The sequence below is a fragment of the Schistocerca serialis genome, chromosome 1, assembly GCF_023864345.2.
Source record: "Schistocerca serialis cubense isolate TAMUIC-IGC-003099 chromosome 1, iqSchSeri2.2, whole genome shotgun sequence".
Lineage (NCBI taxonomy): Eukaryota > Metazoa > Arthropoda > Insecta > Orthoptera > Acrididae > Schistocerca > Schistocerca serialis.
The window spans coordinates 439,075,199-439,101,531 of record NC_064638.1 but is presented as its reverse complement, the minus strand read 5'-3'; the positions used below and the strand labels follow the sequence as shown (position 1 = coordinate 439,101,531).

The window sequence follows — 26,333 nt, the reverse complement described above, 5'->3', positions numbered from 1 at the left end:
TGTGCAGCATCAGGCTAATGCCATTCTGTACTTCAATGCTAAGTCTAATAGGACATACATAAAAATTGTGGCATTAAGATACTTTCACAGGTAAGAGATAATTTGAGTCTCCGGGTACCCAGGTTTAAAGCATTTTTGGCACAAGCTATGTAGACAAACAGTTCAGACCACTAGTGCACTCAATATCCCTGGCACATTCAATACTGACAAGCTGGCCAGCACAGGATGTAGCATTACCGTCATGTATATGGTTATAGGTGGAAGCTACATTGAGGATGAAGACAGTTTTCAAAAGCCTGAAAGACTGTAATAGAACATGATGTAATACCACAGATGAAATATCACTCAAGAGACAAATGTCAAAATTCTCTGTTCTTATGATCTGGTCTCCAACTTAAAAATGAGAGTCTTTTGTTATCTATTCCTACAGGTGTTATGAGTTAACAATATTAAATTACAAAGACACACAGCTGATGAAAATATATAACAGGAAAATATAGACAAGCTGGGGCCTAACTGTAAATTAGGTCAAGAGACTCTTGAAGAGAGAGGCAAATCTTGCTATATCTGAAGTAGCATAGAAGCAGAAGGAAGATGCATGAAAGGCATAATAGTAACAATTGTACAAGGGAAAAAACTTCCTACAAAAACAATATGAAAAGCTATGTTTGGGCCAAATCTCAAATCGAGTATGAAACAACTGATTATGACAGAAATGAAACAATTAGGAGTCTTCGTAATGTGGTGTTGCTGGAGATATTTGAGACACAGATCTCAAAATCAAATTTTAAAGAGCAAGGTATTTTGAAGGACAGATGTGGATGCGAACCATAAATTATTGGTTATGAACTGCAGATTAAAACTGAAGAAACTGCAAAAAGTATCAATTTTGTAGGATGGGACTTGGATAAACTGAATGAACAAGAGGTCATTGAAAGTTTCAGACGGAACATTTGGCAATTCTGGAGTGAAACAAGCAAAAGGATTACAATAGAAGATGATTGTGTAGCTTTGAGAAATAACATAGTGAAGGTAGCACAGGATCACATAGACCTAGTAGATATCCTTGGAAAAATCAGGAAATACTGAATTTAACCCATGAGATGAGAAATAAAGCAGGTGAAAATGAATACAAACGTCTAAAAAATGAGATTGACAGAAGAGACTGGTAGAAGCCGAACTCGGGAAAGATTAGTTTGAGTTCTGGAGAAATGTAGGGACACAGGAGGCAATACTGAGTCTACAATTTAACTTAGAAAATAGATTCAAGGACAAACCTATTTTATACTGTTTGTACATTTAGAGAAAGCTTTTGTCAATGTTGACTGAAATACACTCGAAGGTAGCAGGGATAACATACAGAGAGCAAAAAGTTATCTATGATTTGTGCAGAGAGCGACTGCAGTTATAACAATTGAAGCACATGAAGGGAAATAGTGGTTGAGAATGGAATGAGACAGAGAATGGAATGAGACAGAGCTGTTACTTATCCTTGATGACTGAGCAAGCAGTAAAGGAAACCAAGGGAAAGCCTGGGAAGAGAATTCAAGTTGAGCGAGATGAAACAAAACCTCTGAAGTTTGCTAACATTATTGCAATTCTGTCAGAGAGAACAAAGGACTTGGAAATAAGGGTGCTGATAAAATATCGACATATTGATATTTTTTCCAGAAAATATCGATATAGATCAGTAGTACTTTTCCCCCGATGTATCGATACTTTGGTAAATACGGGGTGTATCAAAAAGAACCATCCAATTTGGCACATCAATATTTCTGAAACTAATAAACATATACAATGAATTTTGTTTACTGGTGAACGAGAAACTCAACAAGGTCCCCCCCCCCAATACCTTTTATAGGTGTTCAATATGCATGGCATATGTCAATGCAGTATTCAAATATTCAAATTGTTCCCACACTGCAGGGAGCATGTCTTGAGTTACAGCTTCCACAGCTGCTGTTATGTGGTGTCTCAGTTCATTCACTGTGTTCATAAACAGAGTATTTCATAGCCCCCCCCCCCCCCCAAGAAATAATCACATACAGTCAGGTTCGGTGACCTTGGAGGCCAAATAATGTAAAGCTGAATCATTTGGCACAGTGCAACCGATCCATCATTCAGTAATCCTTTGATTTAAAAATTCTCGCACTTCCATATGCCAGTGCGGCAGTGCCCCATCCTGCTGGTAAATGAAGTCATTTGAATCAGTCTGAAACTGTGGGAGAAAAAAAGTTCTGAAGCATATCGAGATATTCGCTTCCTGCAACAGTGTTCTTGGCAAAGAAAGAAAGAACCATACATCTTTTCCCATGAAACTGCACTAAACACATTAAATTTTGGAGAGTCCCTCTCTTGTTATACAACTTTGAGTGGTTGTTTCATACCCCATATTCTCACATTATGGTGGTTCACCTTTCCATTTAAATGGAATGTTGCCTCGTCACCTCCCATTAAGTGCGGAAGAAAACTGTCATCCTCCATCTTGCCAAGAACGAAATTACAGAACTCCACACATTGTTGTTTGTCACCTTCTCGAAGAGCTTGTAGTAGCTAAATTTTGTATGGTCTCATGTGTAAAAGTTAATTCAACACATGCCAGATGGACATCGGGGGTACATTCAGCTGTCGAACTGCACAGCGAACAGACTTCTGCAGACACCAAGCTATGGCGGACATGTTCGACATCTGTGCCAGGCACTTGGGGATGGCCCGGCAATTTGCCTTTACAAAAACATTATGCTCCTTACACCAAGTGAGGCGTCATTTGACATTTACCAGCGTGACGTGTGGCTTATCAGCAGCCGCTCAACCATGAAATCCAGGTCCCCCCTCCCCGCCGCAACTGTCATAGTACTTGCAGCGGGTCCTGACGCAGTTTGGAATTACTGTGTGATGCCTATTACACATTACGACCCTCTTCACCTGTCGGCGGTCTCTGTCAGTCAACAGATGAGGTCGGCCTGTACGCTTTTGTGTTGTACATGCCCCTTCACGTTTCCACTTCACTATCACATCGGAAGCAGTGCACCTTGGGATGTTTAGGAGTATGGAAGTCTCACATACAGACTTACAACACAAGTGACACCCAATCACCTGACCATTTTTGAAGTCCGCGAGTTCCGCGGAGGGCCCCATTCTGCTCTCTCAGGATGTCTAATGACTACTGAGGTCTATGATATGGAGTACCTGGGAGTAGGTGGCAGCACAATGCACCTAATATGAAAAATGTATGTTTTTTGGAGTGTCTGGATACTTTTGATCACATAGAGTTTCTCAAATAACATAATAGTTATGATTTTTTAAATCGGATAATTCTTTTTGATACATCCTGTATATAAAATTGTGCTTTTGAAAATGTAATAGAACATTATTTTATTTTCAGTGTGTGAAGGAGTCTTACTACTTATTAGGCTTTCATCACATCTAGTTCTCCTCTTTGTGTGAAGGAAGTGTAGATGGCACAAAGAAATAGTCCGACTGCAAAGGGGGGGGGGGGGGGGGGGCTGGCTGGCAGTGTGAATGGAATAAAAAGACTTCTGATATGGAGAAATAGCACACCAGTTGCATTAAGAAACAATTTTTAATGAAACTAGTGTGCCATTTCTTCACATCGGCATCTTTCAAAAAAGTTGCTGAAAAAAGATGAACAAAAATCTAAATGACAATATTGATATTGCTGGGGGCAGAGATGTGTGAGGGGTAATGCTGATATAATTGGCACTCAGCACTACCAACAAAAATTGCAAAATTTAACTTCATCAGACAATACTGATGTTACAATTGCTAGGTCTCTGGTGTTTGTAGAATAGAAAGAACACGGAAGTTGGCATGAAGTGTTCCAGACAAATCCGTTATGTAACAAAATTGAATGATCGGTCCATTGGACACCTTTTATTGTGCCACTTACATGCAGTTACCATTGTTAGCAAAGTGATTATTATCAAGCAGAAAGTGCACCATTTTCCTTTCAATTCTTGCTGTAAGGGGGATAAGGATGCAGCTAGCTTGTTGACATACAGAATATCTAATAATAGATCAATACTTAAATATACACCTCTAAAACTGGCAGTATATTTACAATGTGCAGCTGATATTTTTCTCATCAATATGTCAATGGTATGGATACTGTTTTGAAAAGAGGTTACAAGATGAACATCAGCAAATTAAAAGATGGGTAATAGAATGCAGACAAAAGAAGTCAGGCCATACGGAGGGAATTACATTAGGAAATAAAACACTAAAAACAGTAGATGAGGTTAGCTATTTGGACAGCAAAATAACTGAAGATTGTTGAAGTATAGGGGATATAAAATGCAGGCTGGTAATAGCACAAAAAGCATTTCTGTAATTAAAAAAAAGTATTTGCTAATATCTAATATAAATTCAAATTTTAAGAAATTTTTTCTAAAGCTATTTGTTTGGAATGGAGCCTATATGGAAATGAACATGGTTGACAAGCAGTTCAGACAAGAAGAGAATAGAAGCTTTAGAAATGTGGTGTAATAGAAGAACGCTAATCAAACGGCTAGTCTGAATAACAGATGAGGTCTATACAAGATGCAAAAATATACATTCAAAAAATTTAAATGAAGTAATTTGCAAGCATGCTGACTTGATCACTGTTATCTTTTTCTTCAGATTAAAATTGTTCTCATACTTAGAAATCATCATTACAATTTCAAATTTTGCGATATAAATAAAGCACACATACTAGCATGTTAAGAATTTAGCAAATGTTTCATTCTTCGCAGTAAGCCCTGTAAGTAATGTTAGGTGGTCCTCTGCCAGCCTTTAGACATCATGTTTATGCTCCAGTTGCACTAGTGCACATCGCCAGCAAACGTGGCTGGCTCTGAAAAACAAACCCACTGCCTACTTGTCAGCTACACTTGCACATTGAACCTGTACCTGCAGCTGGTTCACTACAGTGGCGTATTTGGTTCTCCCTAAGAGTGAATGGAAATGCTCATATGCACTTGTTGAGAAAGAGGCATGCACCTACATGCGTGCCTCTACTTGCATGTGGGGCAAGCATAGGTCCAAAGAAACTAGGTGTGATGTGCAGAGATGTAAATGCAGCCTTACAGTGTCTATGAAATACATGACAGTGTTATTCTTCCCCATCTTTAATTAATATTATAATTATTTTCAGATCAAATTGTTATGTCAGTTTTAAAAATAATCAAGCAATCTCTTTTCTTAGTACTTACTTGAAGTATGTATGTTCAAAGATGTTCTTATCCTGAAGGAAGTGCATGTTATCTTGCCAGATCCAGTCTTCAAGCTCTTTGCTAAGTTCAAATGTGGGTTGTTGCTGTGCTTTGGAAGCAGCAGGTGGCGAGGCAGCAGTGGCTGCTTGTGGTACTGTGAGAGCATCTGCCTCTGGTTCTTCCTTTGAGCCCCGCTGCTCTCCATCGCGGCTTACCCATTCATAGAACAGCATATATGCGCTATTTGTTTTTTCAAAGCTGAAGTCCATGAATTTATCTGTTACTGAGTCATATGTCTTGCTCTAAAAATTGAGGGGAAAACAAAAAGAAACAGTTGCAGATTATACATGGTTCAACAGTGTGGCTGATACTAGAAATATAGGACACGAAGAATTTTCATGGTACTGAATAGATAGAAATAGATTTCACAGAATGTATCTCCCTAATTAATTAAAACCCAGTATATCAAGTAGAAGGTGCCACTTACATGTCCATTTTCTTTCACCCATATGTTCGCAAAACCTGAAATCCCAACCTAACTTCTGAAACCCAAACAAATCCAAATACAACAATGCTCAATTTAATGTCCTGGATATATGCAACTACAAGTTTCTTTTTCTAACATACAAAAGAATGGAACAAAAAACTGAGAATCTGTTGGGTGATGATCAGTTTGACTTTAGGAAAGGCGAAGGCACAAGAAAGGCAGTTGTAATGTTGCACTTAATAAGGAAAGCAGGACTTCAGAAAAATCAAAAGTCAATACATGTTCGTAGGATCTGTTGACCTACAAAAAGCATCCAACAATTTAAAATGGTGCTAGAAGTTCAAACTTCTCAGAAACTTAAATGTCTGTCATAGGGACAGATAGGTAATATACAATACTTACTAAATCAGCAAAGCTTCGCAATTGCCTAAATATATGTGGAAATCGGATATACATCCTAATTTACTTCTCCCCCCCCCCCCCCCCCCCCACCAACCTATGTCTCTCCATCTATCTTCTCCTTCCCCTTCTCTCTTCATCTCTTTCCCCCATCTATCTTCTCCTTCCCCTTCTCTCTTCATCTCTTTCTCCCATGTCTCTTTGTCCATCTCCTCTTTCCCCGTAACTACACCATTTCATGCCCCTTCCTCTCTTTCCATCCTGTCTTCCCTCCTCCCTCTCAACTTTAGCCTCGTTCATTGTTATTTCAAATATGTATTCCATAGTGCTATTTGAATCACAAGCCAATAAGCCATACACAAAATGTCTATGTTTTCTGTGAAAAGCAACTGAGAAGAAGAAAATGAAATTACAGATTGCTGTGTATTTAAAAAAATATATATAATGACAATGAATACATACAGCAAAAACAATTTGCCTGACAGTGAGAACAAAAACAAAACTGCACAATTTCACAGCTGAGCACACCAAAGATTTTCTTTCTTGAATTCGGTTTCAACAGGAAATGTGTACATTGTTGCCAATGGTCTTGTCGTAGCAGTACCACCGTTTCCTGTCAGATCACTGAAGTTAAGTGCTGCTGGGTTGGCTAGCACTCGGATGGGTGACTGTCCAGGCCTGCTAAGTGCTGTTGCCAAGCAGGGTGCACTCAGCTCTCGTAAACCCAATTGATGAGCTACTTGATTGACAAGTAACAGGTCCAGTTACGAAAACTGACAATGGCCAGGAGAAAGCCATGTTGACCAATTGCCCCTCTATATCCACATCTCTATATCCACATCCAGTGATGCATATTGGCTGAAGATGACACTGCAGTCGGTTGGTACTGTTTTAAAAATATGTAGCCCATGTCAGTCTCGATGTGTATTTGAGTATCATGTAAAAGTTTAAAGTAAATTGGTCAAGAACTTTTCAAGAAGTGCATCTTCATGTTTTTGCAGCGTAAAGACTGTTCCATAAAAGTTTGGGTATGCAGCCGGGTAAATTCAGTTTCTCCTGCTTCTAATATTTCGGCTGAATACGCCCAGCCATCTTCAGAGTGAGCCGAGGTGACTAACGCTCCAGCAGTTGCTCCGTCCTTTTAAACTCGACGACCGAACCACTGTGTATGCGGCCAAAGATACACAAGGCGCCAGTGACGTTGACAGGTAGCAAAGAGGTGTAACATATGCATGGAAATTAAATCTATGGCTGTGCAGTCGATCCAAATGGCGATATTGATGTGTCACTGAGAGCTGTACCGTCGCGACGTCTTTGTGATTTAATTACAGAAATTGCGCGATTCCATGCTTTGTCCAAGCTGAAGCCAATATCTCTATTAATTAAATTAGTTGCCAACCAAATTTCAATTGCTTCTTTCATTACTGAGTCCCAGAAAGGTGAAGTTGAGGGTAAAATTTCGACATTATTGCACACCAATAGAGTGCCCAGTGTCAATACAGTGATCTGCCACCACAGATTTAGTAGGTTGTAAGACACGGGTGTACCTGTAGTGCTCTGTGCTTCTCTCCTGGACATTAAGTGTTGTCTGTCCAATGTATGAACGGCCACAGTCACAGGGGATCTTATAAACCCCAGGCTTCCGAAGCACCAAATTATCTTTTAATGGAACCCAGGAGTGCTGCAGTCTTTGGTGGAGGGCAAAAATCACTTTCACTTTGTTTCCTGAGGATCCATCCTATTTTTGATGAAAGGCTTCCCACATGTGGCAGGAAAGCCATGGATTTAAAACTTTCCGTGTCTTCCTCCGCTTTTCTTGTGCCCACTCAGAACTCTAGTACACAGAACACATGTCATTGCTGACGACAGCAGTCTGAAGGACGAGCTTCTACACCTGAGAAGAGTTTTTGAAGCCAACAGGTAATCTCCACAGCAGATACATAAGGCACTACAAATGAAATCAAGAACCTGGTTGTAAGCTTGTACAGACACTGGCTCCAAAGCCTCAACCTTCTACTTTGCAGTAACGAAATATCTCCATAATCAATAAAATATTTTAGGATTTTAATAATTTTAATATGAATAGTACATGGTTTGACAAACTTTACTGATTTAACTGATGCATATTTTAGATATACCAATTGAGTTTCTTTTATTTACGCGATTTTCTGTCATCAGTTTGTGTGGTGATAAATTTATATTTTTTGGAGTGTTATTTTACACAGAATTTATTTATAAGAACAATGTACTATTTATTATATTATATTACAGGAAATATTTCATTAATGCTAACTCTGCAGTGTTAACTACCAATTCTGGCAAGCTATTGCTATGGTAATTCTGTCAATGATATAATGCTGTATGAAACTGGTGGAGCTTACAGTATATATTCTTGTTTAATGTTGCCTTATTCAGCAGTTGATGTTCGTGCTCTTTCAGATATTGCTCTGTCTGCCTCCACCAAAAAAAACACAACAACAACAACAACTAAAGTCCACATGAATAGGCCATGAAGGCCCAACAGTACCGACCGGCCACCATATCATCATCAGCCAACAGGTGTGGATAAAGAGGATCATGTGGTCAGCATACCGCTCTCCCTGCCATATGTCATTTCTGAGGCCGGAGCCACTATCTCTCAATCAAGTAGCTCCTCAGTTTGCCTCACAAGGGCTGAGTGCACCCCAATTGCCAACAGCACTCGGCAGACCGGATGGTCACCCATCCAAGTACTAGTCCAGCCCGACAGCGCTGAACTTGGGTGATCTGACAGGAACTGGTGGTACCACTGTGGCAAGGCCATAGCTGTTATTATTGTAGCTTTCATTTGAAATATTTTTTTAGCCATATTATCATCTCTTTGTACAGAACTCCCTCTGCATATGTATTACTATTGTACTGCAGTGCTTCAAGCCTGAAGATAATCTAAATTATAGATTGAAACTGGTTACCAAATAAACATTTATCGTGGTCAGAGCTGTTTTAATGAATTTTAACACTTTTAATCACTGTTCTCTATCCTGAACTGTCAGTACGCTAAATGCTCCTTTCAATAATTTATATCTTCATCATTTCTTCCATTTTTGAGAGGTCCCTACTTGCCTGGAGAAAAAAAAAATAAATAAAAAAAAAAAAAAAAGAAACACACACATAAAAGAGATGCTTCCGAGATTGTGGAAGAATGCAGGAGGTTCTCTCTTCAATAAAAGTTAACCTTGTAATTTATTTCATTTACCTCTATCATGAAAGCCTCTATAAACTATCAAAATGATTACAGTTTCAAAACAAATTAACATTTTTAGGTTTAATGAGACACAAAGTGTAATCAAAAAATAATTGGAATTTTTTAATTTCTTTATACATACAATTTTCAGTATTTTTTTGTTTGTCTTGTTGCATGTTCCTGAGGTATGTTTGCATTTTCAGTTGTTTTTAATATTCAGTTTATTAATAAGAATTGAAAAGGTTATACGTGTTTTCGAGTGCTTGGCAAATTCTTATGGTCGAAAAAGATGGATCAAAGAATCTGCATTAAACTTTTCTTGAAAAATGGAATAAAGTGGAGCACTACATTTGAAATGTTGAATGTGGCTTTTGACGAATCTACTATGAGTAAGATAAGAGTTTACAAGTGGTACAAATGCTTCAAAGAGAGCCGAGAAGATGTTGAAGACAATGATGACCACCACCCTGGATGCCCTAGCATGTAAGTTATTGATGGCGGTGTGGAAGAAGTAAAGAAAGTGGTTCTGTTGGTTTCAAAAAACTGCCAAATAACCATAAGAGAGTTGCTGATGATATCAGCATATCCTTTGATCATTCTGAGCAATATTTTCAGATCTTTTGTGATGAAAGGTGTAGCAACAAAGCTTGTTTCAAAACTGTTGAATTACTACCAAAAGCGATGTGATGTAGACATCACTCAGGAATTGCTGAATGAAGTTGGCAACAATCCAGAACTTCTGAAGAAGGTTATAACAGGTGACAAAATGTGGGTATACATGTATGATGTTGAAACCCAAAGCCCAATTGTCCCATTGGAAACTGCCCAAAGAGTCAAGACCGAAAAAAATTTGACAAGTTCAATCATGTGTAAACGTTCTGTTCATTGTTTTCTTTGATTACTATGTGGTAGTGCATCATGAGTTCCTGCTTTATGGTCGTATGCTCAATAAGGAATACTACCTAGAAGTTATGTTCTGTTTGCTGAAGCAATCCAGAGAAAACAACCAGAATTGTGGCAAAACTTTTCATGGAAATTGCATCATGATAATTCTCCCACTCATATCTCAATGCTTGTTCATGATTTTTAGTGATAAACAAAACTGTTATGTTGTTTCAGCCACTGTATTCACCAGACATGGCCCTCTGAGACTTCTTCCTATTCCCGAAGCTCAAGAGAACCATGAAAGGACGACGTATTGCTACTATTAATGAGATAAAAACAGAATCACTGAAGGAGCTGAAGAGTGTAATGAAAACTGGATTAAAGAAGTTCTTCCAAGATTGGGAAAAAGTGCTGACACAAGTGTATTATATCTGAGGGGATTAATTTGAAGGAGACAAATTTGATGTTGATGAATAAATAAAGACTCTTTAAGAACAACAAAAATTCCCTTTACTGTCTGATCGCATCTCATATGTTGGTATTTATAAGCAAAACATCTTAAAATATTCTTTCTGCTCTACATGAAGTACCATACTATGGGTACATGAATCATATTTCAAGAGAGGATAATGACCATGTTCTGTTCATGTGGACAAAATCTGACTGTTTAACATTATAATAGGAAAGTTTGCAATAATTCCAATTACAGTATAATAATTGAGGTTAGGTTATATAAAATTGAGAACCCGGCAGTATTTTACTTCAGCCAAGAACAGTGAGAGGTCTCTCATGTCAGGTGCAGCAGTGGAAGTGACAAGGGATACCAAACTATGAGTCTTTGCATTCCATATGGTTTAGTACTCAACAACTGTATATTACAAAATACAAAATGCAAGTGCTGGAAGAAGGAAATCAGTTGGCAAATCAGAACACATGAAAAAAGAGTGTCATAAGAAAAGTAGCTCAACCATTTCCTTGAACTCAAGGTTTTTAGTACTGCCACATCTGTGGTACAAAAATATGTAACTTAGCTGCCAAGAATCCTTAAAGGTTTTGAGAATTTGATGGAACTTGCTCCAGACTGCCACACTTTCATCTTTTTCTAAGTCATCAGCCTTCTCACTGGCTTGATGTGATCTACCACATCGTCTTCTCTTGTCACCAGCTGCGACATAGTGGCGAATATGAATAGTGATCCAATACTGTCAAATGTTTTTTTTATTCCAGCCTTTGAGTTGCGAATTGACTCTGTGGACAACATTGCCTATTTTACACCATATTTTAGTTCTACGTGATGATGCTTTGCTGAGTGTATAAATGTTTTGACGATGCCATTACAGCTTTATCACATTAGGACATGGTGTAGAACAAATCTGAAGACGGTCATTACTGACTGAAACTGGTCATCATCAAAAGAATTTATATTATGATCAAAGGTTGAAATAAAAAAACAGAAGAGATACTGACGAAGAAATTTCTTCGTCAGACAATTGTTAGCCTCATTTTCAGAAGAGATACTGAGTCGCGGATAAGCACAACAAAAAAGACTGTCACAAATAAATAAAGCTTTCGGCCATGAAGGCCTTCGTCAACAATACACACACACACACACACACACACACACACACACACACACACGCACGCAACTCACACACGACCGCAGTCTCAGGCAACTGAAACCACACTGCAAGCAGCAGCACCAGTGCATGATGGGAGTGGCGACTGGGTGGGGGTGGGATGAGGAGGGATAGTATGGTGAGGGTGGTGGACAGTGAAGTGCTGCAGGTTAGACAGAGGGCAGATGAGAGGTGGTGGTGGTGGGAGTGAGAGGGGAGTGGGGAGGAGGAAGCAGTGGAGAAGGAGAGAAGTAAAAAGACTGGGTGTGATGGTGGAATGAGGGCTGTTATAACGTGCAATAAGCCATTTGGGCCGTGTATATTCTCCAAGTTCACCATCTTATCCTCTTTTCGATCTTATTCGAAATGTTTTAAAGACTGACTATACAGCAGTATATGTCACACAAACACAATTAACCCATGTGATTTTAAAAACAAAATTCATAAAATTACTGTACTATAAAAAGATAATTTTTTGTTTATGTGAATATATGTTATCATAATTGTTCTATTGTGCTGTTGGGTGAAATTTATTTTCTGTAAATTATTTTCTATTTAATGTTTTATGATTCAATCTTGGTATGAATATATCTTTACTAATGTACTTTGGAGCAATGTTAACTGGGTGCGGGTTGGCTGTATGTTGTCTGGCAGGAGGGAAAGAAGGAGAGGTGTAAAGTTTTCTGGAGTTGCGCGTATAATGGAATGTATTTCCCCGAGTGAACATTGTAATTCATGGCAGCAAGGCATCTAGGACTATTAGAAATGAAAGTTATATACAAATCAGTTTGTTGTCTATGTTAGTTCAAGAAACATGTCAACCTATAGGGTTTCCAGACCTACAAGAGAATATGGCTTCCAGACTGAGGCAATTCAAGCAATAGATTGAAGGAGATCCTCAAAAACCAGATGAGAAATTTTTCTTGAAAACTACCACTAGGTTTGGGCAATATTTCTACTCCATGAACAATTATTAAAATTAATGGTCATCCAAGGTGCGTAATAAAGGAGGTTATTATAAAGTGGTTCCCACTGTGACCAGGATACTTGCACGTTTGGATTTTTGACAGTGTTTATGCTTGATGTGACCAAAAAGCATAAAACTGTGTTGCAAAGTGGAATGATTTTAAATCAAAGTGGAGAAATTTTGAAATGAAGCAACACTATGGACATACATGGTTGTAAAGGTTGAAGCATTATTACTAAAGTTGATGCTACCTACCCAATCCAGGACAATAATAAGCTAAGTACCAATTAAAACATTTATTTTTTTTATTTTATCAGTGCAGTACTGTGTGAACATTTTGACTGTTTCTTTTTTTGCGCTGATAATTTATGAACAAATTTACAAAAAATGGAACATGATCTGAACAATTAAATAAATATGTCGAGCCTACCAGGTTCAACTAGAGACTTTAAACAGGACATAGCCCATAAAGACATGTTTCAGGATGTATTAGGCAATAGTCAACCGAAAAAGTTAAATGAAATCAGTGCAGACTCAGGATTTATAGACAGTAGCTTGTTAGATTCGAGTCCAGACCATCATAAACAAGAACAGTCGCATGTAAGTGAAAAACCCAAACAGTTAAATTTACAAGACATGTTTACTGCATTAATGTCATCAATGGAAAAAATGGTGAAAAACTGTCATTGATAGAAAAAAAAATGGTGAAAAACTTGAAAAGCTGATAGTGTCAGGATGTACTCTCATTACAGCAGAACAAACGTGTGAAAAAAAAATAGAGGGGAGAGTAGAGGCTTCAGAATCCAAAATACAATCATTAGAGACAAAAACAGGGGAAGTGGACAAGGATCTCAGATCTCAGATAGGTGCTGCTAAAGTTAGATGTAAAGATGCTGTTGGAGACACTAGTAAACAAGCTGTAACCTTTATAAATAAGTTAAATAAAAAATAGGCAGTGTTGCCTTAGATGTAGATGAAAAAGTTCCAAAGATAGCTGAGATAACAGACTCAATTGGGTCAGACTTACATAGTGATGTCACTATTATCAAAAAACAAGTAGGGCAGTTACAAGATGAGGCTTATCTAAAAACATTCTGTAATGTAGGACACCCAAGCTATCCTACTATGCCACTAGAAAGGTTTCCCTGGTGACAAACATTTTCATCCAGCTGATTTTATACAACATTGCCGTGACAGTTTTCTCCCTGGTATGAGCGATGAACTAAAAATTAAGTTTATTAATAGATCATTAGAAGGAGAAGCCTTATCATGGGCCAACCAACTTGACTGAAGCAATTTACCTATAGATGAATTTGAAAAGTGTTTCTTAATAAAGTTTTGGTCTGACACTGAATAAGCAAGGATAAAGAGATGGTTTTTAAATGGTCCAATGTACAGGGAGCATAGAGGGGTATGAAAGAGTTTTGAATAGACGAGATCATGAAACCTGCACACTTAGACCAACCTTTTGATGAATTAACTCACACAGATGTACTTAAGAGAGGGCTACCAGAGAGCATTCAAATTGGGTTAGTTCACGGGGCAGATGATTCTGTAGACAAGTTCCTAAAATATGTAGAAAAGTTAGACGGGGCGTATAATGGTTTTGTTCAACATAGTATTGATTTCAGGAGGCCAAACTAGAGTAACCACAATCATGATAGAAATACTAATAGTAATGACAATTTTTAGCAAGGACATAACACCACCACCCTAGGGAGGAATGACAGGAATCCAAATAATTTTAGAAATTATAAAGATGTAGGACTAAACCATGGGGACAAACAGTTTTGTGAGAAAAGAAATTCTGGGAACAGAAATGGTTATAGGAATTTTGAAAACAGAGGTGGACAATGGACAAATAATAACCAGTCCACCCCACATGTGAGAGATAATGATAGTAGAGGTGATAGGTTAAACTGAAACCCTCTCAGTTGGCAGAAACATTGGTGAACAGTCATTTTTGGCAGTAAACAGAAACCTACACAACACTGATTATGTAAAATTCAGTGAGTTAACACCTATTTGATTATTTTCTGAGTACAGTAGTAATGCAGGAGGATGTTTTTCTGTTTGCAGCGAAAAATGTTTTTCGATTATACAAAAAGGGTAAGGTAATCGAATTCTACAAAATGTACAAGTATATCAAACTTTGTTGAACACCCTGAGTAACCAGTGAACATGTAAGTGTAAAAGGTTGTAATGAGATTAGTACCCAGTATATAGACAATTTTTGGTAAATTTTGAGGAAGTATATGGTGTGTGTGTGTGTGTGTGTGTGTGTGTGTGTGTGTGTACGTAGCTATTAGTAGAAGAGTCCACCTGAGATATTTAATGTCATGCACTAGTTTTCAACGTGTTTGTAAAATGCAACAAGTGAAAGGACAGTTGCCTAGACAAATGCATTTGAAAGTAATGAAGTGATTGTAGGGAGTGTTACCTTTCTGACTCTTAAGCTAAAGTAATATGATTGTATACAGTAATGAGTTGTGCAAGCAAAGCAATGATTACAAACAGTAAAGTAATAAAACATGTAGAAAGTGTAATGTCTGTTTCTATTGTTAGAGGAAAAGCTATACCAGTTGTGAGGTCTGCTGCTATGTGATGTTATTTTGTGAGGTTGATCTATTGTTTAAGATGAAGCAGGTGATTTTTCTTAGGCGATTATTATTATGGAGTATTCAGTGGAGTAATGAGGTGATATTACGAGGATACAAGGTGAAGTTATTATGTTGATGCAATGAGGAGACATTTGATGTATTTAATGAAGTATTGATGTAATACTGATGTAATGAGGAGAATGATGTTATGTAGGGACTGGTTATGGAACCTGTTTTTTCTTACTGTGGAGAAAGTATATGAAAGACACACTTAGTTAGCAAGGTTTGTAATGCAAGTTGGATATGACTTGAAGTAACAGATGCAAGTAGATACTCAATCATATTTATGCAGAAAGGTTGATTCTATGTGAAATGTAACACCTTTTATAATTAGGCAATATGTCAGTAATCTGTACACTGAAAAGTGATTAAGCATCTTGGTAGTAAATAATGTGAAGAACATGACACTTGAAAATAGGAAGTAAACTGGAGATTGTTTTTAGCGAATTAAACCGCTCTACTGTCACACCAATACATCCTTGTACACTGTTGAAAGGTAATGAGAAGTGAAAACTGTTTATTTCTGAACTTACGAAATTTTTTTATACTGGGTGGCCCAAAAAGGATGGTCGGATTTGAACTGCGTAGTACCATTGAAAGGTGAGGAGGGGGGACCACTGCCGGCCGTCTGCAAGTCGGCCATTACACCCAGTTTGCCATGAGATGGCGCAGTGGACGGTCGAGCATCGTGTTTTTGCTGTGGAGCAGTTTTTCAGAAATGATGAATCGTTTATTACTGTGCAACGATTGTTTCGACAACGTTTTGGTGTAGCGCGTGATGGACCCATTCCAGATCGCAGATCCATATCACGTTGGGTGACTGCATTCCGGACAACAGGGTCTGTCAAAAGTGGTAAATCTACAGGGCGTACACGTACGGCAGTTACTCCACAGAACATTGATGATGTTAGAGCGTCAGTGCTGCAAAGCCCGCGTCGTTCCACTAGGCGTCGTGCTCAAACTTTAGGCCTCAGCCGTAGTTCGTTGCAGCGTATTTTAAGCCGTGAGTTACAGTTTCACCCATACAAAATTATGATCACGCAAAAGCTGTATGATCGTGATTTTGAGCAGCGAAGACGATTTTGTGAATCAATGCTTGACATTTTGTACTCTAATAATGATGTTGTGCTTCTTATGTCAGATGAAGCCCATTTCCATTTAGACGGCTATGTCAATAAACAAAACTGCAGGTATTGGGCAGCAGATAATCCCAGAGAATTGCACCAAAAGCCTCTTCATAGTGCTAAGGTAACAGTCTGGTGTGGAATTTCAAGATTGGGGATTGTTGGTCCTTATTTTTTTGAGGAGAACAACGCTACAGTCACATTGAACTCGAAACGTTACGTTAACATGCTACGTAGCTTTTTGGTGCCGAAACTGCGAGAGTTACATGTAAATCGAGATCGAATTTGGTTTCAACAGGACGGGGCCACGGCCCACACAGCCAATGACTCCATGTGTGTTTTAAGGCGGATGTTCCCCCACCACATCATCTCGCGATTTGGAGATGTCCACTGGCCCGCGAGATCACCTGACCTCTCAGCCTGTGATTTTTTTCTTTGGGGATACCTAAAGTCAAAAGTCTACGTAAAGAAGCCCCGAAACTTAATTGATCTGAAGGAGGCAATCAGTGCGGAAATTATGGCAATTCAAGAAGAAACAGTAGTGAAAGTGATGGAAAATTTCGAGGAAAGACTTGTGGAATGCATCACCGAGGAAGGACACCATCTTCCGGAAGTCATTTTCCGTACATGATTTTTTGTGGTTAGTTCTTGTAATTGGGTGCCTGGGAGCATTTAGTTACGTAATTGAATAAAATTAATTTGTAAAACTGATGGAGTTATAGTTATTTAAAATGTGACCATCCTTTTTGGGCCACCCTGTACTTACACTGAACCATATAAGATAAGTCAGGATGACAAATCTGAACACTTGATAGTTGATGTATTCAGTACGCAAAATGCTATATGAATTGAACTACTTACTGTATCAGACTAGACACTTGACATTTAACTTCTTCGTTACTGTTTCTGAAAATGTGATGAGAGGTGGGAGTTATATTGTTACTTTTCTGAAAACATGATGAAGTATATACTAAGATTTTGAAACATTTTACCCCAGATGGGTGATGTGCACCAAGTGCTACAACCATATAGTGACTTACTGAAGCATGTAATGATTAATATTTATCTGCACAGAAATTCTAGTTTTTAAGAGTTTCAACACAACCATATCCCGCACAATGACTTGTAAATATCTTAGTGCTATTGCAATTTTTTTTTATTTGATGTTTTATTATTCATCTAACCAACTATGAGTACGGGGGTGATTCCTGAATGATACTCACAGGTACAAGATTACTTTGCCGTTGTATACTATACCCACACCCCACAAAATACTGCATAACATTTTATCATTTTTATAAATAACCTGAAGATACTGTCTGATAACTAGTAAAATATGTATACTATTCTTTGCTTTGAACTACTTGTAGACAGTACAGAAGGCACCATGCGATTTTACAAAGAACAATTTTACAGAACTCTGAAACAAACAAACCCTATTTTCACCGAAGTGTGTAAAAGATATCAGGAGAGTTACTGAAATCTGTGGGTACTTGTTTCTCAAAAAATTGGTACAGAATATTATTTGTGTACAGTACATAACTTTTTGTATTACCTAAGTGGACATTTTCCAATTCTATCTAGCTCTTGGTGAATTTTGAACTGGAAATGGTATGGAAATTTCAGACAACCCCATGACCTGGGGAGGACATTTTTATTTTTTTGCTTTAAGTGTGAGTTACATGACATGCTCTATGTACATTCATCATAGTGCTTATAAATATAAGTTATTTCATTGATGTTGTGTAGTATCCTCAGCCATGAGTTGAACCAAATTGATAGTGAACTTAGCTGTGTGTTTAAACACACTACATGGTATCCCCAAATTGAAGTTGTGCCATGTTAGCACACCAGACTTTTATTTGAACTGCTATACACATAATCTAGTATCCTGGAACTGAGTAGTGCTTATGTAGCACACAGAACTTTATCAAATGCTTTGACGTTTTAGTAGTGTCTATGCTGCACACAGTATTTCATGAACTACTGACAATGTAAAATGGTATTGTAAGCCAAGGTAGCACAAAAAAGACACAGAGAACTTGCTTCTGAAATATGGTATCGCATTTTTTGGTAGTGAAATTGGTATCGTAACCCACAATATTGCAAGTGGTTTCTTATTTTATAGTTATGATGACAGTAAGAGAAAAGACTGTTTTCAAAATAGTATTTACTTTTCAAAAAATTGAGTAACTTTAGGAAGTCAAGCGTATAAGAGAACAAATCATTTATCTTAATTTTCTGCATCCAATCCAAGTTAAAAATTACTGATTGTTGAGTGTTAGCTTTAGTCTTGTTACCCCTAAAGCATTAATATTTGCTTTACAGTTTTGTCTTAGTATAAGTATTTTTTCTTTAATATTACTAATTAGTATTTGTACAAAATTCAACAGCATAATTACATCTGACAAAATCTAAAATATTATCTTGCGAGAAATAACCTTATTCAAATTTTTTTTCACGATGAGTTAATATTCGCTTTTACCTAAGGGTTTTCCAAGTATTCTTTTCACTTAACTTCAAATCAGTTAAGAAGTCATTTTGACATTTCTCTGTTTTTTTGAAACTCAGATTCTGAGAGCCTTATCTATCCTGCAATTTTCTCATGAAATATTTCATACATGTGATTACAGAACTTTGGATTCTGAAGCTGATATACTGTGAAATGTTGTAGGAAATACCCTGGGAGCTATCTCCACTCCTAAAAAATTATCAAGACCATGATCGGTATGTAGAACCATCTGACACTACCCTCCAATTCAGCCCCCACCAGATGCCTCCTTTTACCAGTCTTCAGCATCATCCCAGTTCCCAGAAATCCTGAAGATATACACTGACTGTGTATACTGTATCACAGACACACTTCATCTGACTGTTCAGAGATGTCACTAAACCCATGCAAAGATGTAAAAAACCATGCATGCACAGCGGCTATTAAACAGAGGGGGTCCGACAGCTGATTAGTCCCAGTCATTCTACCAGGAAGGAGGTACACGGCTCGTGTTGTCTGTAATTCAGCCATACCTAGATGGTAAATACCGTGGTTCAATCGTGTCCACAATTTTACTTGGTGCCAGGAAGGGCTCCCAACAAGGGAAGTGTCCAGGTGTCTCAGAGTGAACCAAAGCAGTGTTGTTCGGACATGGAGGAGATACAGAGAGACAGGAACTGTCGATTACATGCCTCGCTCTGGCCACCCAAGGGTTACTAATGCAGTGGATAACTGCTCCCCATGGATTACGGCTCAGAGGAACCCTGACAGCAATGCCACCATGTTGAGTAATGCTTTTCGTGCAGCTACAGGACATCATGTTATGACTCAAACTGTGCACAATAGGCTGCATGATGTGCAACTTCACTCACGATGTCCATGGTGAAGTCCATTTTTGCAACCACAACACCAAGCAGCGGGGTACACATTGGCCCAACGACATGCCGAATGGACTGCTCAGGATTTGCATAGTGTTCTCTTCACCGATGAGTGTCGCACATGCCTTCAACGAGACAATCATCGGAGATATGTTTGGAGGCAAGCCAGTCAGGTTGAATGCCTTAGACACACTGTCAAGCAAGTGCAGCAAGGTGGAGATTCCCCGCTGTTTCGCGGTGGCATAATGTGGGACCGATGTATGTCACTGGTGGTCAAGGAAGGTGCCATAAAGGCTGTACGATATGTGAATGCCATCCTCCGACAGATTGTGCAACCATATTGGCAGCATATTGGTGAAGCATTAGTCTTCATGGATGACAATTCGAGCCCCCATCGAGCACATCTTGTGAGTGACTTCTTTCAGGATAGCAACATCGTTAGCCTAGAGTGGCCAGTGCATGTTCTCCAGACACGAACCCTATCGCACATGCCTGGGATAGACTGAAAAGGACTGTTTATGGACGACGTGACCCACCAACCACTCTGAGGGATTTACGCTGAATCGCCGTTGAAGAGTGGGACAATCTGGACCATGCAAGGTGTGGTTTTCACGAGCAATAAAAAAGGCAGAAGTGATATTTATGTTGATTTCTATTCCAATTTTCTGTACAGGTTCAGGAACTCTCGGAACCAAGGTGATGCAAAACTTTTTTTGATGTGTGTATATTCTCAAATTCATGACCTTATCATTTTTTTGATCTTATTTGAAAGTTCTGAATGGGGGGGGGGGTCGGCTCCATATCGTTCCCAAGTTGTGCTGGGACCGTAAACCATAAAATTGCCAAATAAGCAGCAACCAATCACAAGATCATTTTTCTTTATTTACTATTGCAAAAGTAAATAAAGAAAACATGATCTTGCAACTGGTTGCTGCTTATTTGGTAATCTTATTTGAAATGTTTAAACTCCGACTGTATGGTAGTATATGTTGTGCCAACACAACTAACCCTGTGATTAAAAAAATTAATTTAAAATTACTGTACTACAAAAAGATAAATTTTTGTTTATGTGAATATTTGTTACCGTAATTGGTCTATTGTGCTGTTGAGTGAATTTCATTTTCTGTAAATTATTTTCAATTTAATGTTCTAGGTTTCGATGTTGGTATGAATATATCTTTACTGAAGTACTATGGAGCAATGTTAGCTGGGTGTGGTTTGGTTGTATGTTGTCTGGCGGGAAGAAAGGAAGGAAGGAGAGATCTAAAGTTTTCTGCAGTTTCATATAAATGGAATGTATTTCACTGAGTGAACATTGTAATTCATATAATTCATAGCATCAAGGCATCTAGGACTATCAAAACTGAAAATTACTTATGAATTAGTTTGTCGTCTATGCTATTTCAAGAAACATGCAACCTATTGTTTCCAGACATACAAGAGAACCTGGCTTCCAGAGTGAAGAAATTCAAGCAATGGATTGAAGGAGATCCTCAAAAACCAGATGAGTAATTTTTCTTGAAAACTACCACTAGGCTTGGGCAATATTTCTACTCCATGAACAATTATTACAATTAACAGTCATCCAATGTGCGTAACAAAGGAGGTCCTTAAACTGTCTAGTGCTAGAATGGGAACAGGGAATGGGCTGGATGGGTGAGGACAGTGACTAACGCAGGTTGAGGCCAGGAGGGTTACGGGAACGTACGGTGTATTGCAGGGAGAGTTCTCACTCGCGCAATTCAGAAAAGCTGGTGCTAGTGGGAAGGATCCATATTGCATAGGTTGTGAAGCAGTCATTGAAATGGAGGATGTCATGTTTGGCAGTGTGTTCAGCAACAGGGTGGTCCACTTGTTTCTTGGCCACAGTTTGTTGGTGGCCATTCGTGCGGACAGGCAGCTTCTTGATTGTCATACCCACATAGAATGCAGCACAGTGGTTGCAGCTTAGTTTTAGACTATGTGACTGGTTTCACAGGTAGCCCTGCCTTTGATGGGATAGGTGATGTTCATGACCAGACTGGAGTAAGTGGTGGTGGGAGCATGTATGGAACAGGTCTTGCATCTAGGTCTATTACAGAGGTATGAGCCATGAAGCAAGGGGTTGGGAACAGGGATTGTGTAAAGATGGACGAGTGTATTGTGTAGGTTCAGTTGACGGTGGAATACCCCTGTGATAGTGGGCAGGACATTTCTCATTTCGGCACGATAAGGTAGTCAAAACACTGGTGGAGAATGTAATTTAATTGCTTCAGTCCTGGGTGGTTCTGAGTTATGAGGGAGTGCTCCTTTGTGGCCGAATGGTGGCACTTTGGGAGGTGATGGGAGACTGGAAAAATAAGGCATGGGAGATTTGTTTTTGTACGTGGTTGGGAGGATAACTACGATCTGTGAAGGCTTCAGTGAGACATTCGGTATATTTCAAGAGGGACCGCAGATTCAATGCCCACGGGTAGCAGAGGATGGTGAGATTTGGGTACCCATCGCTGTATCCTGGATTTGTTTGTAGGTAATGCCTTCAAAGATGCCGTAATTGTGGGTGCGGATATAGTTGGTTAGGGGGATTAGGAAGGAGGTTGTTGGTTTGGAATCCATCAGGTGTTGGGAAATGTAGTGTTCAATAGTGGTAAGGCCATGGGCATTAGGAATGTTAGTGTAAAGGGAGGTGACATCAATAGTGATAAGCAGGGCACCATGTGGTAAATGGACAGGCGCTGTGGAGAGTTGATGGAGGAAATTGTTGGTATCTTTTATATAGCAGGTTAGGTTCTGGGTAATAGGCTGAAGGTGTTGGTCTACAAGAGCAGAGATCCTCTCAGTGGGGGCACAGTAACCAGCCACAATGGAGCATCCTGGGTGTTTAGGTTTATGGACTTCAGGGAGTGTGGTTTCAGTTGCCTAATACTGCAGTCGTGTTATTTATTTGTGACAGTCTTTCTGTTGTGTCTATGACTCAGCATCTCCACTATTCAAACATAATGGAAGTTATTCCATGATGTCTTAACTCATGACCTATCAACATGTCCTTCCTTTTAGTAAGTTTTTTCCACTTGTTCCTTTCTTTGGCCAGTCTGGGCCTGGGGGAAGGAGGCAGAGAGGGAGGGAGAGAGATATATATATATAAGGTTTACCTTGGGTCCTTCGCTCGATTTACTATGACAGCTCCAGCATTGGCAACAGCCATTTGTATAAACTGATTTCACGATGAATGGATAAACACATTTAATAACATTAAAATGAAGTTATACCATTGCACAAGTCTTGGTGTTGTGTATTCAAGTTCTAATTTGTGTAAATGAGCATGGAACAGAACAAACATTACTTACTGTCATCTCACCACCAAAGCATTCAGCGGCTATTTGGTTGGGATCAAACGGTTTTACTTCCGCATCATTGAAAAGAAACCACTTATCACGATTAGACGCAGTCCGGTCCCTTATGAAACTGTAGTAATGACCACCATCAGCTGTTCCAGTGTGCACAGTCACACCAATCAGATCATATTCATAGCATTCATTGAAATCTTCTGAATATGATGCTTCTTTGTCTTCCTCCTCTTGATCATCAGTCTTCTCGGACTTTCGCAGTTCTGATTTCCTCTTTTCCTCTGTAACCACAAAAAGAGAGGAATTTATGAAACTAGTATGAAGAAAATGAAGGATATAACAGTTTAATGATCCTCAAGGCAAAGCACTAGAGGTGACTGGAAAATAATGTTCATGGAGTAAGCCTCTGTGCAAAAGACAATTCTGAAGTATTTACCTTATCACCTCACTGCACGCTCATGAAGTTCTTTACATTCTTTGAAAAAAATATTTATATTTTAAAGAATTCAGGTTAGAAAGTAAGTTCAAAGATAAAATTGTTCAAAATGTCACAACATAGCCAAACCATGATCCATGAAATTTTGCGCAAATTGCCAGATGTCAATAACTTGCTGACAAACAAAAGCTGAACAAAGAGAAAATTAGCGTAAGGAGAGCAATGAGAGAAGCATTCAATGATTTTGAAAGTAAGTATGTAAAATCAGTAACTGGGTCAAAATCACCTATTCATTATCTCAGTGAACACACCGGCACTGAAACAGAAGATAACAGAGAGAAGGCCGAAATACCGCGGAAGATCATAACACTGTCCCTCCTTTCAGTAGTTATATGAACATCAAAATGGCAGATATTGAGATAACCAATCGCGGAATTGAAAAGCAGCTACAATCGCTTAATAGTGGAAAGGCTTCAGGACGAGATGAGATACCTATAACATTCTATAAAGATTATGTGAAAGAACTTACTCCCCTTCTAGCAGTAATTTATCATAGATTGCTTGAGCAATGAAAGGTACCTAACGACTAGAAAAAAAAAGCAGGTCATTCCCGTTTTTAAGAAAGGCCGTAAGACAGTTCCACACAATTATAGATTTGTATCCTTTATGTCAATCTGTTACAGAATTATGGAACATGTTTTATGCTCAAGAATTATGACGTTCTTGAAAAATGAACATCTCCTCTATAAAAATCAACATGAATTCCACAAACAGAGATCCTGCGAAACTCTGCTTGCTCTGCTCCTCCATGAGATTCACAGCGCAGTGGACAACAGCACTCAGGTTGATGCCGTGTTCCTTGATTTCAGTAAGGCATTTGACACCATCCCGCACTGCCGTTTAATGAAAAAAATACAAGCTTACAGAGTATCAGAGCAGACCTGCGATTGGATTCAAGACTTTCTTGCAGATAAAACTCAACATGTCGCTCTTAATGGAACTAAATTGACAGATGTAAAGGTAATATCCGGAGTACCACAGCGAAGAGTGATAGGACCATTGCTGTTTACAATATATATAAATGATCTGGTAGAAAGCATCGGATGCTCTTTAAGGCTATTCACAGAGGATGCAGTTCTCTATACCAAAGCAGCAACACCAGAAGATAGTACGAATTTGCAGAACGAGCTGCAGAGAATTGATGAATGGTGCAAACTCTGGCAGTTGACCCTGAACGTAAATGAATGTAACATATTGCACATACATAGGAAAAGAAATCTACTACCATACAGCTACACTATTGATGACAAACAGCTGGAGACAGCGTCTGCCATAAAATATCTAGGCATAACTATCCACAGTGACCTTAAATGGAATGACCAAATAAAACAGATAGTATGAACAGTAGACACCAGACTCAGACAAATCGGAAGAATCTTAAGGAAATGTAACTCAACCATGAAAGAAGTGGCTTATAAGGCATTTTTTCGCCCGATTCTTGAATACTGTTCACATATCTGGGATCCCTATCAGGTAGGACTGACATCAAACAAGGAGCGTCATGTTTTGTCACGGGATCTTTTAGATGGCAAGAGAGCATTACGGAGATGCTAAACAAACTCCACTGGCAGACATTACAAGAAAAACGTTGTGCATCACAGAGAGATTACTACTGAAATTTTGGGACAGCACTTTTCAGGAGGAGTCAGACAACATATTACTTCCCCCCACATACATTTTGCATATTGACCAAGAGGAAAAAATTCGAGAAATTTGTGCCAATAGAGAGGCTTACCGACAATCATTTTTCCCACACACTATTTGCGAGTGGAACAGGGTTGGAGGGATCAGATAGTGGTACTGAAAGTACTCTCTGCCACACACCATTAGGTGGCTTGCGGAGTATGATGTAGATATTTTGGCACAGTTTCTTCTGGCCACCTTCAGATGTATACTGGTGAAAGGACACTGAGCTCCCTTGTTTCAAACTGCACTGGCGCATGCATAGTCTACCCAGATATTACTGCACATTTTGCTAGAATGCATGTGAAATCTGCTGCAAGTCTGAGCACTGATATGAGTGTCTCCACACCATAAAATCACAGAATGATGCTGGATATGCAGACCACGAAGTTTTTCTGTAACAGAATTCAATATGCTATTTAACTGGAAACCATTGTCCTGAATAATAAGATCCTTAAATAGTTGTATTTCCAATGGTTCATTGATAACAGTTACAAAAGTTTAAGTATTGTATTTTACCAAATAACCATTATAAATACAATGTCCTGCAATAGTGGATTTGTTGGCTTGGAGTAGGCAAGTATGCTGCTGGTGTTCTGTGATGTACTCTTGTAGAGTGCACGTCATTTGCCCCCCACCCCCCTTTAATTTGTCACACTCACATGTCACATGGAAACTTGTATTTGTAAACACCTTCCCTTCACAGTTCTAAGCTATCTTTGACTGATATCAGAAGTCGCACAGTTTTTGGTTAAGGACAAAATATCATTTTAACCTTACCTTTTCTTAGGAAAGGAGGTCATTACGAGGTGGGATCCACACAATTCAGTTCCACATAGGTTGTCTAGACTTTTGGACTGCCTAAGATCTACAGGGTGCAGCACT

At 38.8% G+C, this 26,333-nt stretch overlaps 1 protein-coding gene across 1 annotated transcript in view; it reads right to left on the bottom strand.

Moving 5' to 3' along the window:
- LOC126472697 (ubiquitin carboxyl-terminal hydrolase 34) overlaps positions 1–26,333 on the bottom strand; it is a 529,852-nt gene that overhangs the window by 157,746 nt on the left and 345,773 nt on the right. Inside the window, exons 33-34 of the mRNA XM_050099952.1 lie at positions 23,270–23,550; positions 5,214–5,515 (exon numbers count right to left, since the gene is read on the bottom strand). Of these exons, the coding sequence (XP_049955909.1) occupies positions 5,214–5,515; positions 23,270–23,550 (583 nt within the window). The remainder of the gene's footprint in view (positions 1–5,213; positions 5,516–23,269; positions 23,551–26,333) is intronic.